Raw genomic sequence first — 18048 nt, 5'->3', positions numbered from 1 at the left:
TCTATATCTCTGACGTCTTATTGGCTTGTGTCTATAATTGTAAATCCATCTGGTGTGAGTATTTTTAATGTGTTTTACTTACGGTAAAATTTATATTTTTGGTGAAGCGAACCAGCTAAATTAGTTAATCAGCTTGTCTTAAAAAACCTGGGGGCCAGAAGTATTTTAGTGTAGTTCTCTACTTATAAACCAAATAGAGCTGATGAGCTGAGTGAACACCAGTACTAAACATAACACTAGGTAAATGTAAAAATGAATTTCTTATTCAAACCTCGAATAATAGCATAAATAAATGAGTCACCAACCTGTGCGGTTACATGAGCTACAGCTGAAACCAACAGAAAAAGCACTTTTCTCACGGTGACCAACATGCTGTTGACTTATTTCTCTTGAATCGCTCCAGTGTTTTTGCTTGTTTGGCACCTGGTGATACAACGAGCCGCGATCTGAAATATTATGCAAGAGGCAGTGTCTTATCAGTGGCACACTTCACTTTCCATTAAACCAGCCCAGGTATTGGGTCTCTCGAGTTTAATACTCGCATCTGATAAGATAAAAGCTGCATCCATTCCGGTTATAAATGAATCCTCAATGTCTCTCAGCGAGAAAGAGCGATGACAGTGCGCAAACAATTTTATATCTTGAGGAAAACGTTTTAAACAAATAAAATCTTTAACAATAGTGTGTAGTGAGAGTTACATAAAAAAATTGTTTATGCTATTGCACCTTCAATAGAGCTGCTGTGGCTCAGTGGTTAGGATGCTGGCTTATGATCAATAGGTCAGTGGTTCAATTCACATAAGGACCATTGGTGGTGTTAGGAAGGGCATATAACTACGATTGCTTATGTGCCAAATCTGGTTGGTGACTAAACTGACTCTCCATCTGCGCTCCAACCTGGGTAAGGGGGGTGCTAACAACCCTCCTCATCTGCGCTCCAGCGTGGGTAAGGAGGGTGGCTAGCAACCCTCCTCATCTGCGCTCCAGCGTGGGTAAGGAGGGTGGCTAACAACCCTCCTCATCTGCGCTCTAGGGTGGGTAAGGAGGGTGGCTAACAACCCTCCTCATCTGCGCTCCAGAGTGGGTAAGGAGGGTGGCTAACAACCCTCCTCATCTGTGCTCCAGCGTGGATCAGGAGGGTGACTAGCAACCCTCCCCATCTGCGTACCAGCATGGATGAGGAGGGTGGTTGGCAACCCTGCAGGACTAGAAACAAAACTTGTTAAAGGGTGAAGGAGCTCCTCTGCGAGCAGCCAGTTATCTAGAGATGGTGTCTCAATAAAAACATACAACCGAAGGTAATGACAAACCACTGTTGAAACCTACCAAGAAATGTCATGGTTATAAGAAGGGGGAAGACCCATGATCGCCTTTGTCATCACAGCACATGGTACTGGGAGAGAAATCTTTATACATTACAAATTAGAAAAATATAATATTTTTAGAAGAGCTAATATCTGTGTAATATCTGTACACTGAATAATCTGATAAGCGTATTTACATGTAAGTATCAACTCAGTGAGTACATCATGGGCAATTCATATTACTATTTAGAGCACAAAATTTAGAATTATCCCTTTACCCACAGATGAAAAAATTCCCATTCCACCAGTCTGCAAAAGAGCCCATTTAAGCACTTGATGAACGGGTATATATAGGTGATAATATATGATATATATATATGATATATATATATATATGATATATAGGTGATAATTCTTGTAAGAGCGCATTTCTAAATTATTTCGGGTTTGGTTTTGAGATGTGGAGGAGTATTTAGCTTGTTCTTTACTACTTTTACTATTTACAATAATGTTCTAGAATGTGACAAGGGCTAGCAAGTGAAAGGTAGCTGTCAAGTAAGCTTTTATTTATAATATTTGTCATTTACTTAACCACAGGCTTTACCCTTCAATTACCACACAATCTCTCTAAGTTTTTTGAGCAAACCGTCTCACTGTTGGCTATACATTTCTCTAAATGTATTGACCAAAAAAAACAATTTAATATTTGCTCAAAGTATATGCAACAAATACCACAGATGCTAATCACGGAAATCAAATTCACATAAATTTTCTTTCATATTAATAGAATAAACTCGTTTCAATTAAAACTTTTAGTAGTTACCGTGTCTATGTTTGGGTTGGGCTAATGACCACAACACCGTCAACCCCCATACAAATTAGGAGGGTGAACTGAACACTCTTACAGAACCATAAACATCATCTATAAAAGCAGTGATGCCAGTGATAATACCAGTGATGCACCAGGCAGCATCTAGTGGGTGAGGATAAACAAACCTATCTATTGGTCAGCCATTGCAACAGCATAGAAAATGCTAGCATGTTTTGACCTGTTTTTGTCCCTGTCTACCCTTCCCATTGAGAGAGTGAATTAGGTTCGGCCAAAGCCAGAAATCACTTCAATATTTGCATGCAGCTCTTTAGAATACAACCATAGACAGTCTTAGTCGTCTCGATTGACTGCGAGAAGGAGAGAGAAATGTGTAGTTGATAAATATTGCGGATTTCGCATTGGGAAGGATGCACGGGATGCATGGGAAAGCACAGATGGGCCCGTGTAGATTTTCAGCTGATAACATGAGCTCAAAAGTCATTTATAAACATGCAGCAGAGCTTGGCACGTCCTCAACATAGCCTAAGGGATTCCATGAAACTTGCCTCATGCAATAGCCATGTGAGCACCTTTTAGTATTGAGCTTAGTTATGAAAACATTGCTGTTCAACAATTTTTGGTAACAAAGGCTAAGCAGTGCGAACATAGTCAGACCTGCTGGCACCCTTGGTTTATATTACATTCTAATAGCCTAGTAGCACTAAGGTGGAGACTTTAAATATCTTTAAACTAATTAATTTAAATAGCTGAATCTAGTTTCTATGTAAAACATTAGCAAGACATGCAAAGTAGACTGTGTACCCAAGAAACCTCGTGATAAGCTATTATCGTAACTTTTGGATGAACAATGACATTTCATTCAACAATCTTTTCTACTAAACATGGTAATAACGTTGAGTTCGCAATTTATATTTAGCCATTTTTGCTTCTGAGCAATGACCTGTCTCGAATGGATTGGGTATGGAGAACTAGTCATTCAGAGTTCATAAGTGAAACTCATCTCGCCAGCAGACAAATACGCAGTTAGCTCTAGAGGAGTTGCAGATAGTAGAATGCTAGCTCAATATCAGAGATGACCAATAATTGACACCATACTCACGTGATTAGCTTGTCTCATCTTAGAATTCTAATGGCAGAGTGTTAACTACTTCTGTACACCATTACTTGTAGCGATGATGCTGGATGGCAGAGCGCTGGGCATGCTATCTTGCATTAGCAGCATGAGTGTGGATCTTTGAGAGTCCTTTGAAAATTGTTTCTAAAACAAATTTGTAAAGACCAAAACTTCTAAAATTAAGGTAGAAAAATAAATAAACTATTTTGTGATAAACCATTAATCAGTTTTTCGGAATCTATTTCTACTTATTTGGAGTTGTCATCTCTATGAGACAGAAATAATATTCAATTTGGTATATACATATAATAAATTATGTGTTTGGTTTATTTTTTGTTTTCATGATTTGTTAGGCATGAAATCATTCAGATTATACAGTGAAGAACAACAACTTTTACTGGGAAAATTAAATCTATTGTGTGTTGTTGCTGATGTAAAATATTGGTAACTGTTTTTTAACTCAAATATTTTAAAAGTACAATTTTGTCAATGTTTTGCTCGAGTGGATCATTTGAAAAGAAGGGATTTGATTGCATGCGATTTCAGCCATGTTCTGTTGAAAGATTGGGAATAAGACTGCCAACAATACCATGTCTTCTCTTGCTAACTTTGCCCTAGAAAAGTCACCTTATATACATTGTCTATAACAGTGCATAAGTTAACGTACTGAATGCTACAATGTTATAACAAATCAAAACTCTTTATTAGTCGTCAACAAAGAATTATTATATTTCAATAAAATTTTAGCTAAAAATGATAATTAAAGAATATTTTAGCGGCTTAAATATTTTTGTGATGTTTCATTTTTTATTTTGTACATTTTATCAAAGGTAATGTTGTGCACCATGCTGGGCTGGTTTAGTTGGTATTTTTCTGAACATTATATAACATATATAATATATATAACATATATTATATAACATATATTATTATATAACATACATAATATATATTAATATAACACATATTGTATAACATATATATAATATATATTAGGCCTATATATAACATATATATATAATATATATTATACATAATATATAGGCCTATTATATATATGTTATATTATAGATAACATTATATAGCATTATAGGCATGTAATCAATGAGTTACAGGTGAAACATGACGAAGTGATCTCTGTAGTGGTAGTCTTAAATTTCGTTATGATTGTTTTTACTCCAATAACTTTATTTAATATTTATTTTTAGTGGGAATGATAAATATATAATATTGTCTTCAGCAATTCTACAGTGCTCCTTAGGTACCAACATGTATGTACACATGCAGCAGCGATGATAAACATCATACAGTTGCTGGACAGTGCAGTACAGAGAACAGTTAAGATCTCAAAGTGAATGTTCCGAATCCTGGACATATGGTAGGAAGCATATTTTTAAACCATACATCCACTCTATATAAGTAAACGGATACAAGCAAACAAGCTGATGAGATTGCAGAAGATCTGTAAAATCTTCTTTAAACCCTGACTTTACATTGCCAAGTTGCTATTTCCTCTAATATTCTGTTATTTCATTAACTCTCCACCGAGTTTGAAGATTAACCATCTTGTATGTTTCTTGATGTCTGTTGTCATGTTTACAAGAATATTCACATGTAATAATATTCATGTTAATATTCATATTAATATGAATATTAACATGGATATTATGACATGGCTTGGAAAGATTATCATACAAGTCATAAATACTGTTAAAAAGAAAAACAACAGCTCATGCTAATATGAATGCGATGACAAATCATGGACTCTATAAAATAAAATTCGCTAAACTAGCACTACCGAGCTCGGTGACTAGCAAACATTGTATTATAATGGCCCATCGATAATTCTCCTTGTCCGTGCTGCTGTAAAGACTTCAGGTTTAAATCTGGCTTTCATAATTTCCTTCATACATCTTGAAGCATTTACTAGAGTTGGTATTTAAATGTTTCCTTTTAAAAGTAACAAAATAAAATAACTATTTCTTGTGTAATCATATTACCTGCGCTTTGGCATGCTATTTATGCTTCGTTTGCTGTTTTAGGAAGTTTCAAATCAAACTCCCATTAAGGATACCGTCAAGCAAAGTTTGCTTTTATTTCTTGTTTGCTCTTAGCAAACATTTTTTACGCATTTGTTAAAATATTATCATATAATCTGTAATGAAGCCAAGTGTTGGCTTAACTAAAAGCTTTGTACAGATCTACATGTATGTTTATTGGTGTAACCATAGCAACCATAAACTTGCCTGACTGCGAGACGAACATAGACTCAACATAGAAGACATAAACATCAGCTCAGAATACAATAATAGCAAATCCATAGAAGTTATTATGTTTGAGCAATCTCAGCATTCGTAAAGCCTATGAAAAATCAATAGTAGAAATAATTTGCATTCTTCTCATTATGCTTCTGTATAAAACACAGCTAATTCAATCAATGCAAAACTATATGTGAAAAGATTGAAAGAATAATATGAAACTAAACCACGCTGAGCAAATTCATGGAATACTGGGACGCCGCAGCACAACTACAGTAAATGGTTTTCTATTTTTCTTTTTCAGAAATGGTATATATTTGAGCGTTTATAAGGCCTTTATGCACACGTTGTGCATTCTCTTTTTATTTGGCTGACAATCATGGGTCTTTTCCGAGGCTTGTTATCTGGCAGATGAACAGAGCACCTGTCACCCCATACCTTTGGGTATATGTCAGATTTCTTATGTCGATGATATGTATACTTCCAACTATTGTGTTTTGCATGTGGCTCTATCGACGACACCAAAGTTTGACTAGCTATTGAAGTGACCGGCAAAGGCTCTGTGAAGGTAGTGATTACCGTAGGTCCAGAGTAAGCCTGATCATACCTCTTGGGGAATCGCCTACAAATGTATAGAGTCATTTCAACTGAGTTTTGTTCTTGTTGGAGGGTTACATGAATGTAATGCCGCATGACTTCAAAAGTAAATCTGAGTAAGACAAAAACAAAGCACTGTTGTTGTTCAACTTTATTCAAAGCGCTTGACTGCTTACGCAATTGTAGAGCATTGATTAAACTTTGTAATTTCAACAAAACTAAATATTGATAAGATTGGGTTACAGATTACGCTAAGCTAATCAATAAGCTAATCAATAAGCCTATTGGTGCAAGTAATCTTGTCAGCCAGTACATAGAAACTGGAATGCTGAAAACTAGCTTTATTCTTGACTACTGCTATATTTAGGAGTCAATCATATTTTGATGTACTAGATAACGATGAATATTGATCTGAAAATATAGTATCTTTAGTTTTCTTTATAACTAGTTTTGACATAATTGCAAATTAAGTTAGCATATCCGTAATTTAGCATAAAAGAATAAAACATGGCAGCTTTTTGCTGCTTCACACAATAATACTTACATGTAGTTTATGTGAGTTGATATTTTTGTAAAGATACTGATTCTGTTACCAATGTTGATGTAACCAGTCAAATATTATACTTTTAATTATTACTGAAAGAACTTACTTGTGTGATGGAAGCTCTGTCACTTTGGCCTCATGAGACAACATGTAGTTACTATGGAAAAAGGAGTCTGTGACTTCTCTACCACGGTGCTTTAGAAAGCTAGATATTTCACTTCTGTGTTGATTGGTTTTATCATCTGCAATCTTCCTTCCAAGATGTCTTGTATTCTTTCCCTATTCAAACATGTCAGTAAGTCAGTTGTAACTACCAGCTGATAGAAAATTCCTTAGCGCAATGTGTACTAGTACAACATTAAAACATTTATTTTTTGTTATTACATTAAATGATAACTATTATTGTTAGTAGGTTATTATCCTTTTTATTATTGTCTGACAATGTAGCTGACAAACTAATCATTTAATAAATAATGTATACATAGCATATTTTTTCAATTTGCTGATGAGAAAACCCAGTTTAACGTTTCGATTGCGCAACCTGAAACCCAAAACTTGCGCTTATTAGCATAAACACAGTAGGGTGATAAGTGTAACACTTACATTTCCAAAGTATTCACCTGTGAGTTGAATGTCATTTTTGTTGTCATGGTAAGAAAAAGGATTTTCTTGATCATATAATGTTTTTGATTTATAATCAAATGTGTGGGACGAAGAGTCTGGTTGCAATCTTTTAGATTCCTTTTTAGTGTCCAACATCGATCCAGTACTTGTTGAACTCAAGCGAGAGCCAACATTCAAATAGTCTTTGCAGGTATTGTGACAATACTGTAACAAAATGGTAATTATTTGAGGTTAGCGTAGACACAAGCGAGCTTAGTTTTCATGAGCGCTAACGAACTTAGCAAAACATGCGCACACAAAAACTCAATAAGTTAGAAAGGCATTTAAAACTATGTATAAACTTTTATTGTAGTATTAAAATAAGATGTATAACAACAAAACCAATTATAAAATTATATCTCAATTACATAAACTTACCCAGCTGCCCACGTTCTCAGTCGAAGGGTTGCTGCCTCGGCCTTTTGGCATTTTTACATTAGTTTTAGCTCAATTGAACGATTGGTACACAATAAAATAGCCAAGTTGCTTTGCAAACTTGTTCTAGCTAAACATTGAAAATGTGTATAAGAAAAGATGATGTGATATCCGCCTCTTTTTTATGAATAGGAAGCATATTTATGATTCAATAGTTTTATACCATGAGAATGAAATCATTAGACATGGAGTTTCCTTTACTTAGCAACACTAACCCAAGCTCTTTGACTATTAAAATATTGACGACGCTATACACCACTCTCTCGACAGTGCATTAGCAAACTGGAACCACAGCTATGTAATTCCTTTAGTGCAAAAGATTCGAACATTGTGCTCTCTGAAGTTGGTGATTATGTGCAAACGTTTTTGTTACCAGCTCTTAGCGCTGTGTTACAAGCAATAGCTTTTTTAATTAGTAATACATACATTATTTTACAAAAGTTCAGTATGTTTAATATTTAACCTAGCCTTTCCATATTATCGATAAAATTACTATTTTCTTTAAACCTTATTTATTTCTAGGGAACTTAACCTTGCTGTCTATGCTGGTAAAGTAGAGGCATTTTGGTGTTAAATCGACCTGACTTACTTTTTGAAATATTTAGTTTTTTTAGACATTAGAAGTATTAAAGTTTTAAGTTTCAGCCAAGTTACCTAATAACGTTTTGGATATTCTTGCAAATGAGTCTGGTTTTACTCGAGCATTTCTCAAGTTTGTTCAATTAACAACTAGTAAATCTTAACTTCCATTTTATATGAGCAGCTTCATAGGAATTCTTGATGGTGGTTCTTGTGTAAACAGAGCAGCTTTTTAGTTTCCTGGATTACCTACGCCAATATTTACTATTAGGCTGCTTGTATACGCTGGAAGCTGAGATTTAACAGATGTCAATTAAACCAAACTAAGGAATACAAGCATCAGAAAAAGGCTTCTTTCTAGAAAAAATATAACTGTGGTTTTTTGCTCTTAACATGAATAATTATTTCAAAAGCACAACGTGTGCATGCCTCTGTTAAAAGCTTGGCAGTATCTCACTTTGAATCACATTGCTATTTTATTGTAAATTTAATTCCACATTTAGAAGCCATGACTCTGTTTGTTTTACTTAATTGCACATCTATAGCATTTACATTGGCCCTTAAACCTTTGAGATTGCTGATTCTCACAATCGCGTAATTATCTTTATTTATATATTATAAATAATTTGAAATAATTGGAATGGAATAATGGCGTAATTGGAATTTCACTGTAATGTATATTCTGCTCATATTCTAACTGCGTGTGTCAGAAGCTATTAGCATCATTGAGTTCATCTCATGTATTCTGAACTTTGACAGCAGACAATGTTTATAGATGTGTACACACGCAAAAACTATCCATTAAACGTGTTCAATTTTAGTAGTGAAAGTACCAATTAGTAGAATGAAAAGCAACCATTTATATTTGCATTTTAACTGTTAACCTCACATTGCTGCTATGTTACTCATACATGTAATCGTGCGTAGATGTACTCTATGAATAACAAGAGCTGTTACAAAGAGGTCTGAAATGGTCTAGCTACGCTTGGGGATTGAAACAAAATTGTTCTAGTCAAATAATCATACTTGCATGTGTTTTCTATCAAAATAATAAAGTTCTGCTGGGATTTAACTTTAGTCTGGAGCCAGGCATGGATGAGTCGGCAAATCAGGCGGAATATGTTGTTGAAGCCTCAGATAACACAACAACACTAACAGCTGTTGGTGAACCTGATGACTTGCATAGGTCTTTACGTCAGAGAAAAGACTACACCAATGACAATGTACCGTTCGTTACCGGTATGCCTCAATTTTGTGATGGCTCTGATAACTCATCTCGAGAAACTTCTGAGAGATCTACATTAAAATCTTCCGGCTCACTTGTCAGGGATTCTGTCACTTCTAATCAACACACGGGTGATTTTAAAGCTGATATTTCTGCGAAATCAACAGCTAGAGATTTAGATTTTACAGACACGATTCCTAGTACTGCAGACGCGACGCTTGACAGCCCTATTGAGGGTAGGTGTAGTTGTCTCCTCTTGTAATAAAGTTTTCATTTTTCGATAACCTAAAGCATTGACTAGTTTTTGCTAGATATTTATGACGCAGTCAAGCACCTTGGTGCATGATATCATAGCACGGCAAAGCTTTGGCGCCGTTTAGACTTATTTACCATTAGACTCTCAGCAGCCATTTAATTAACACCCCTTTGTTTTTCTGACAGCAGTTTGATTGTGGATGATTTGGTTTCAGAGAAGCCAAGTGGGTTTGCAAGCTACCTTTGGTCAGAGCTGTCTCGTGGCTATGAGCCAGATGAAAATGAGGCTGTGTACAATGTGAAAAGAGAACGAGTCTCTGCGTTTCTTCGAATCCCAAAGGAATGTGAAAAGGTAGTTGTGAGTGATTTGATGCACATCCTGTTTTTTACAATATCTGCAATTTTTGTGTTTCTTTGTTGGTAGATTTCAGGATTAGATTGAGCATAAAAGCTTAAGTATTTTTAATTCTCATGTATATGTTATATTGCACTTTTAAATATTGATTGTTAATATTTTTATTATAGTAAGATACAAGTACATGCTAAGAAAAATATTTTTATCATTTTTCACCAAAAAACATTGCAACGCACATATTGAGATAAAAGTGTTGTTTTTTATGGGTTAAAGGCAGATTTCTCAAAACGTCTGTATAAAAATTGGTTTCGTAATTTTGCCCGACACTTTTGTGATTTGATCACCTACGATGACTGTCTTGCCTTTAAAATTTCAAAATGAAAAAAGGTTGTATGTGAAAGATATTTATCATTAATAATATAGCAACATAAGCTTAGGAAGAGGCTACGGCACCCAACATGAGCAAATTAATTCCCTCATGACTAGCTGTTATGGATTAATTTGGCTACAAGTTGTTTTGTTTTGAATTAACTGCTGTCAAAATGGGAGTGGACTGTTTGAATTCATATAGATAGCATTGAAAATTATAACCAAACTTGAATGCTAGAATTGTGCAAGGATATACGTACATTATAAAGCCGAGATGCTACATTAGCAAACACTGAAGTATGGATTTTATTCAGTTTCTTTGTCGCAAACGAATGAATTGTTGACGCCATTTTTTTTTCTGAGCGGACGACTTCTGCGATAATGTGTTGCTAGCAGGTAATAATTCACGCGACAATTTGAGGAAATATGTTATCATTTTATGATTGTGCTGTCAAAGCGTGTAATATATCATTATTTATCTAGATACTAAATATTTCTTAGCTGAATAAAGATAGACTATTAACATGCTATTGGAAGTTTTAATTAACATATTGTCAACCCTTTGTTACCACTCTTTCTAAGACGTCGTTTATTTTTGTTTTATAGATGTTTACTGTTCTGATTGCTTGATAAAAACCATCCGACATAGCAAACTTAAATGACGTGTTATGTCAATTAGTAAAAATGAAATCCATGAGTAGTGGCAAAGAAGAGCAGGTTCTCTGTGTTTGACAACTCATTCGAATGTAGCACCGTAGTTTGGCTTCCATAGTTGCCAGTTAAAAAGATGATCTTTACCTGGCTGTCATTAGATTTTTTTTATATTTGCCAGTTCATGCTCTATGGATTTCTCCAATGCGTCGACTCATTTCTCTTTATATTCACATTTCTGCCGCTGAGGTTGATGGTTGTGATACTGAGACTCATCTCTCGTCCATGGACACTCTGCATGCCCTAGTAAGTCTCACTACCCGCTTCTCCTTTTTCTCCTTGTTATGCTTTCGTCTTTGCTACACTTGCACTATGTTTTGAATTGTTTAGTTGGAGAGAACTAGTAGAGTCACTATAGAAAACAGTGTGTGTTTATATCTCTAGTTATTTAGTTGACTGGATGCATTTTATGACACAAGCAATAGTTTAGAATGAGACCACAAGAAGCTGATAAAGGTGGTTGAGTGGAGTTGTGAAAAGAGTGAGGTTTATGTTACAGCTGCTACTTGTCCGCTTCACAGAGATGTGATATCGTGAAAGGCATACTAATAGCTATGGCTTGTCTGCTAATGCACTATGTGGATGCTTCTAGGGTCTACCACGTGATCAGAGGGCAGGCCACGATCAAGCTCTATATTCTCTTTAATCTTTTGGAGGTGAAAAACTAGTATTATACATTTTTCCTCTCTGTTTCCTTCTCTGTACCGACAGTGTATATACACATCATCAAATAAAGAGAGTTCGCTGTAGCCTGCTTAGCATGGTTTAATGAACAAAGGCTAAGTCTGTGCGCGCTAGGAAGCCTACAACCTTAGGATAGTAATAATATACAACATGATATGATGCACATCTTTGCGTATACCATAAATCCTCATGCTCAAGCCGCGCAGGTTGTGCTCAAAAACAGATGTCTCACGAAAGAAAATATAATCCTCCAACAAGCCGCGTATGCCCACAGACCGCGGCTAATGACTGAGGTTTTGTCATCCTTGACCCCCTTCGGGAGCGAGAGTGTTAAGACGGGTTTCGCTATACCCCCGTCCTCTTGAACAAGAAACCAGACTACATCAGACCACTTGAAAAGAATTTTCTTTTACTTCCGAGTTCGAATTAAAATTCTTAAACCCTTGCATCATTAACTTATTTGCCATGTCTCAGCTAGATTTTTATTGCGCTGTTAGAGGGCTTCACGATTATAGAAAGATGGTGGTCAGGAATGAAAAGGTGTTAATTGCCTATGACTGTGATGAGTTAAACATGAGCGATAAATTCTTCTTTATTCTGAAGTATTCCATAAACATGACCTTGAAAATAAACGAGTAGGTCGCCAAAACCCTGTACATAAAAGTGTATCATGACTGTGATTCTATGGTTATATCGCGGAACTGAGCAGAGACCGCATTTATCGAGAAGCCTCCCTGAGCCCCACGTAAGTTTTAAAAACTAGTCTTTAGCCGCGGTTTATGACCTTGAACCAGAAGCCGCGCCCTACGACAAGCCGCGCGGCTTGAGCATAAGGACTTGCGGTAATAGTCTACTAGAAGCACAAGTTTCTGGAGCAGCCGTAGTTCATTTGTTAGTTGGCTGGTATAAAAGTAGCTCATGGTTCAAATCACAGAAGGACCATTGGTGGCGTTAAGAAGGGCATACAGTGCCAAATCTTATGTGCAAATGGTCATAATGTATTCCGTACCAAGATATACCATTTATGGTGATGACTTTTAAATGGAGGAAAGCCGAAAGAAGAAGAAACACTAATTTAAATTCTATTTATAATCATCTGGGATTGAAAATGCGAAGTTTGGTCATCATTCAGAGGTGATCAGTCAGATTGGAATTAATTGCCTGATAAATGCAACTCATATTGCACAACACAGTTTTTATTTATGTTGCATTAGCATTTTTTAAAGTTAAAACCAAAAATAAATTGTTAGTTCCATTGTTACAATAAATATAAGAGTGAGTAGCAAAGCTAATGTTTGATCTGGACTCCCACAGCTTACTGATGAAGATTTTTAGTAAAACTGTTGTTTTTATAATCAGCCCTTGCCTGCGTACAGTATTATATCATTTTAAATTACTCAATATTTTACCTGTTTATGATGCAGTTCTATATAATATTCAGCATAATTATGTTCTATGTGTATACCTCTATGTGTATACCTCTATGTGTATACCTCTATACTTGTATGTAACCTAAGAATATACATGCATATGTATAACATTAATAGACCTTGATAGCCATCCATAGAAGTCTAGTCATCGTATATCTGTATTTCTATGGTTCAGGTTGGAGATAGGCTGTTGTCTTCGTTTGGACAGGACATACTAGATGCACTCATGTGGACAGTTGCTGATTCAAAGAGGCAAAGTCATGGTATACTGCTCCTGCATCTTGTCACTGGAGTTGTCTATGTCTGTATCCTTTTCATGGACAACTAACACCCATCCTTATTTTATCACATCTTTTAAAGAAAGATTATTCAGGAGTTGTGTACCCTTTTTTATGATCTGTTGCGGTGTTAACCCTTGAGTATATCGGTATTGTTATGCCAGTGTTTGGGGCTGTTACCTTGACTGCTAATCCAGTTTTACACTCTATGCTAGTCTTGCTTCAAGCGTCGGCGCTCAATGTTGCCTTTAACTCTCACCAGAAAGCCTTGCTCACTATTCTCATATCAAATAATGTAAGTCCTTGCTACCTCGTGGAGCTGTTTGCCTTATTTCGTCGAAGTTGAATGGTTGCAATTATATTTCTCTTTTATTTAACATTTGAGGTTATTCATCAGAGTTATTAGCTTGCCTTAGAATCTCATAGTGTGTAACAATCAATACCATGTTTATTTTAAATTTTTATAACTTTTTGGTCATTGCAACAAAACATGTTACAGTTGGACAGTTTAACACACTGACATCCGACTACGAAGTACTGTTGGTTACTTCTGTTAAGTCATAAGCATGATAAGACAACTTCTGTTAAGTCATAAGCATGATAAGACAACTTCTGTTAAGTCATAAGCATGATAAGACAACTTCTGTTAAGTCATAAGCATGATAAGACATAAACTTCTTAAATTTCTAAACTTACACACAAAGATAGTAGGTCTAAAAATATTAATTTCGCAACAAATGCCAGCAAATGACACTAGAAGCATTTTCTTAAAAGGATTTTGTTATTTGTCTTGTCTTACTGTTGCTAGAGAGTTATCTATAATTGGTCTAGAAGAAAGTATCTATTCACATACATGTACATTGTTTGATGTCTTCTGATTTCAATTTTGCTTAACATTTTAGATTAACTGAAATCTATTCAATCATTAATGGCTGTCGAGATGCATAGTAAACATTATGGCTATGTTTAATGCAAATATGGACTAATAATGAATATCCTTCTGCTGTGCGGTATATCAAAACTCAGAATGTGATCTTTGCTGCTCACCAGGCTGTCGAGCTAAAAGGAAGCGTCTTCAAGAAGTTTGAGAAGACCAACTTATTCCAGATGTCGTGCAGCGATGTCAGGGAGCGGTTCCACATGCAGATCCTCATCTTCATTGTATGCGTCAGAAATATGACTGACTTTGCATGGGATATAGGTACTGGCTTATTTTACTCGCAGGAAAATATGTGTTGATACCTTTTCCTAATATTTGGAGAGATTAGCATAGTCAGAATACAAGTTAGTGTTGGAGTGATGGTTATATCACTTGTTGCCATTTTAGTTCAATCTTAAAACTAGTATACATGTATTTTATTTACTAATATGTTGCTGATCTGTTTGGGTTATTGTAAATGGTCAGTGTTATGATGAAGTAATAATTGTGACAGTAGACTATTATTGTATAGCTATTTTGTTTTAGGCGCAATAGCTATACAATAATAGCTGTAGCAATATTCGTTATAGCTATACTTCAGCTATAACGAAATAGCTGGAGTTTAACCTTTTCACCTACATGGGAAAATTCATGTTTACCGGTAGCCTACCGTAAATTCTGGCGTAAAAGAAAAAGATTTGACACCAAAATTCAAGTTCAAATTGCAAGCTTAAAAATCCATCTTCGACTTACAGCGGTCACGTTTTTCACGACACGAATTCTAGTAAAGTTCAGCTTCAAAAAACCATTGAAAATCAAAATTACATGATATGGCATATAATGATATACATTTAGGGATTTATTTATGACACAGTAAAATACTAGTAATCCTACTCAACATGAGACCAAACTCTAAGTCCCATTCTTCACCATTTAAATTCTCATCGCTAGGATTCTCTTGTGGAATAACTTGTTTTTTTTTAGTTTAATGCTTTTTTTGTAGTATATGCCTACAAGCTCACACTTTGGTCATCCATTTTACACATTCACTATTATCCATCGTCCTTTTCTTATACATGTATCACGATTCCTGACAGAAATCTCTCTTGCGGCATGGCTTTTCTGTTAGAAACGTACTTATTATTAAAGGTGACAGTTTCATTCTAATGGCAGGCGGGCCAATACAATGTTGAAGTTTTATTTTTCGTACCTTGTGGTCTTCGCTATAACCATCGTCTCATGTTCTTATGTGCAAAATCACAAAAAAACATGGGCAGTTGTGCGGATGGCGTTTTTAAATGCCATTTTTTCACCTGCGCATTGCTTGCCTTTGATGCTGACTGAACTATTAGCAATCAAACAATTTGAGCCAGAGAAGGGGGTCGACTTATGCGGCAGGTACATGTCAAAACTAGGATTTTTAAACCAAACTTTAGACACTGACTTATACAACGGGTTGACTTGTAGGCCGGAATTTACGTCATATGTAACTTTATAATTCCATCTACATGTAGCTCCAGACATTAAATTAACCCAAGATATAACTGTAATGTGATATAGCATTGGCCAGTCTTTGATGAAACATTTATAGTAACATCGTATACCGGTATGTCTCCTATTGACCAAACACTAACAATTTTATTTATAGAGAAGTTTCTAGAGCTAATACCTGACATCCTCGTTTTTACATTGAGTGAGGTTGTGGTTGATGCAACTAAGCACGCCTTCATAACTAAATTCAACAACATACCATCAGCGGTCTACCATGAATACACCGTCCTTCTTGCTAATGATGTCATCACAAGCAGGAAGAAGAATGTAATTATTATCAATATATATATATTTCTCTTTTCACAAGATTACTGAGAGAAATAGAGAAATGAGGTCTTTTTTCATAAAGATACAGGTGTTTGTGTGTCAAGTACATAAAGATACAGGTGTTTGTGTGTCAAGTACATAAAGATACAGGCGTTTGTGTGTCAAGTACATAAAGATACAGGTGTTTGTGTGTCAAGTACATAAAGATACAGTTGTTTGTGTATCAAGTACATAAAGATACAGGTGCTTGTGTGTCAAGTACATAAAGATACAGGTGTTTGTGTGTCAAGTACATAAAGATACAGGTGTTTGTGTGTCAAGTACATGCATTTACTAATGTTATTTTTGTTTAAACATTAAAAATGTTATTTAGAACCAACATTGGCTCAGATTACACAATATGATATCCTTTGTTTTCCTTAGTCAATGATTTTTAAATCCGTGCTACGAATTTTTACTTTTTTGATGTTGTTTTGATCAAAAAACGCTCAGAATAAATGTGAATAGTGTTAACTTGTTATAAAGTTTTACCACGCTATTAACTGAGACCACCACCATTGTGTTACGCAGACCCACTGCCATGGTTATTGCTGTTATCGCTGTAGGCCTTTTCCGATGTGTCTGACCAGGTGTCACGGAGACTCGGTCTAATTCCTCTTCCTTTGGCATGCTTACTGATTAAGATCGTATCACAGTGCTTCAAGATCCACTCTCCTTTAGCACTGGTTAACACAATCCTTGGATTCCTCTGGTAAGCACAACCACTAAATTTATTTTTGTTTCTTGCAGTTGTGGGATCTTGTAGTTTAATGTATCCATTAATCTAGTGCTTGTTTATTGGTTGATCAGATTCAACTACTGTTCAATTTCACCGCTATACTTGGACAAATGGTTCTCATATAACCGCGTTAAGTATTAAAACACGGTTGATGTGATTTTAATGTTGATATGGTTTTACATGTATAAAATACTACGATAGGATATGAATGTATGAACTGCTCTTATCGATATCTTCATTTGGTATTATCTGCCCTTGCTGTTGTGATTCTAGCCAGCAGACAACTTTACAGTTGATTTATTATTGTGCAAATGTTCAGTAACGAGGCGAATCAGTCAAAGAATGAACAATAGCCATATAAGGTCGGCTCACAAAAGGTCACGGTACCTTTACATACCAACCCTTGTGATTTAGTCTGTTCGGTGCAAAGCTGGTAATAGGAGTCCTCGTGTATGGCTGGGCTGTTGACTACTGCAATGACTATAGGGATGAGCAAACTAAACTCTCCAAGAGACAACGACACAAGAGTTGTAAGTTTTCTGCCTTCTTTCATCAGAGTTACCAAAATGTACATGTAGATATCTGCTCTGTGTCACAAGTCAAGCTGTGTACGATATTTAAAGCGGTTACATTTTACAGCTACAGGCATTGACAAAGATCTGCTCAAGTGTGAGAATAACTATCACTGGCACAAAAAGCCTGCTTATAATCCTGCGCCATCGCCAATGACAGGCACGTGAGAATATCATCATACATCATATCGTATAAGTATTATAATGAGTAGGTGTAACTTTTTTAATTGTTCTGGTGCTAATAAAATATGTCACATTGAAATGACTTGTCATAACTCACATGTTGAGGTTTCACTTTTACACTTTTATTTGTGATAGCAGCAAGCTT

At 35.5% G+C, this 18048-nt stretch overlaps 2 protein-coding genes across 3 annotated transcripts; one reads left to right on the top strand and one right to left on the bottom strand.

Annotated features, from left to right (window-relative positions):
• Window positions 1–5468: 5468 nt before the first annotated feature.
• Window positions 5469–7843, bottom strand: LOC137385294 (testis-expressed protein 36-like). Its single transcript, XM_068071737.1, has 4 exons — window positions 7691–7843; window positions 7253–7477; window positions 6756–6928; window positions 5469–6130 (listed from the first exon to the last, which is right to left on the bottom strand). The coding sequence occupies exons 1-4, from the start codon at window positions 7739–7741 to the stop codon at window positions 5845–5847; spliced, it is 735 nt and encodes a 244-aa protein (XP_067927838.1). The 5' UTR covers window positions 7742–7843; the 3' UTR covers window positions 5469–5844.
• Window positions 7844–9409: 1566 nt separating this feature from the next.
• Window positions 9410–17922, top strand: LOC137385261 (transmembrane anterior posterior transformation protein 1 homolog). 2 transcript variants are annotated; one of them, XM_068071698.1, is made up of 11 exons: window positions 9410–9787; window positions 10022–10158; window positions 11363–11487; window positions 11741–11897; window positions 13531–13660; window positions 13831–13928; window positions 14684–14834; window positions 16201–16370; window positions 16976–17121; window positions 17563–17678; window positions 17788–17922. In XM_068071698.1, the coding sequence occupies exons 1-11, from the start codon at window positions 9418–9420 to the stop codon at window positions 17886–17888; spliced, it is 1701 nt and encodes a 566-aa protein (XP_067927799.1). In that variant the 5' UTR covers window positions 9410–9417; the 3' UTR covers window positions 17889–17922. The 2 variants fall into 2 exon arrangements, with proteins under 2 accessions (XP_067927799.1, XP_067927800.1); XM_068071699.1 differs by having other exon boundaries at window positions 17794–17888.
• Window positions 17923–18048: the final 126 nt, after the last annotated feature.

Source organism: Watersipora subatra, chromosome 1 (assembly GCF_963576615.1).
Source record: "Watersipora subatra chromosome 1, tzWatSuba1.1, whole genome shotgun sequence".
Taxonomy (NCBI): Eukaryota; Metazoa; Bryozoa; class Gymnolaemata; order Cheilostomatida; family Watersiporidae; genus Watersipora; species Watersipora subatra.
This window is presented reverse-complemented; position numbering and strand designations above follow the sequence as displayed.

Excerpts from the sequence above, each read along its gene's own strand:
- LOC137385261 (XM_068071698.1), top strand. The coding sequence starts at position 9,418 with ATGGATGAGTCGGCAAATCAGGCGGAATATGTTGTTGAAGCCTCAGAT. Across the intron at positions 9,788-10,021 it reads GCTTGACAGCCCTATTGAGG|AGAAGCCAAGTGGGTTTGCA; the intron begins GTAGGTGTAGTT and ends ATTTGGTTTCAG. Across the intron at positions 11,898-13,530 it reads TTCTCTTTAATCTTTTGGAG|GTTGGAGATAGGCTGTTGTC; the intron begins GTGAAAAACTAG and ends TCTATGGTTCAG.
- LOC137385294 (XM_068071737.1), bottom strand. The coding sequence starts at position 7,741 with ATGCCAAAAGGCCGAGGCAGCAACCCTTCGACTGAGAACGTGGGCAGC. Across the intron at positions 7,478-7,690 it reads CTGAGAACGTGGGCAGCTGG|TATTGTCACAATACCTGCAA; the intron begins GTAAGTTTATGT and ends ATTTTGTTACAG. Across the intron at positions 6,131-6,755 it reads ACAGAGCTTCCATCACACAA|GCGATTCCCCAAGAGGTATG; the intron begins GTAAGTTCTTTC and ends ATACATTTGTAG.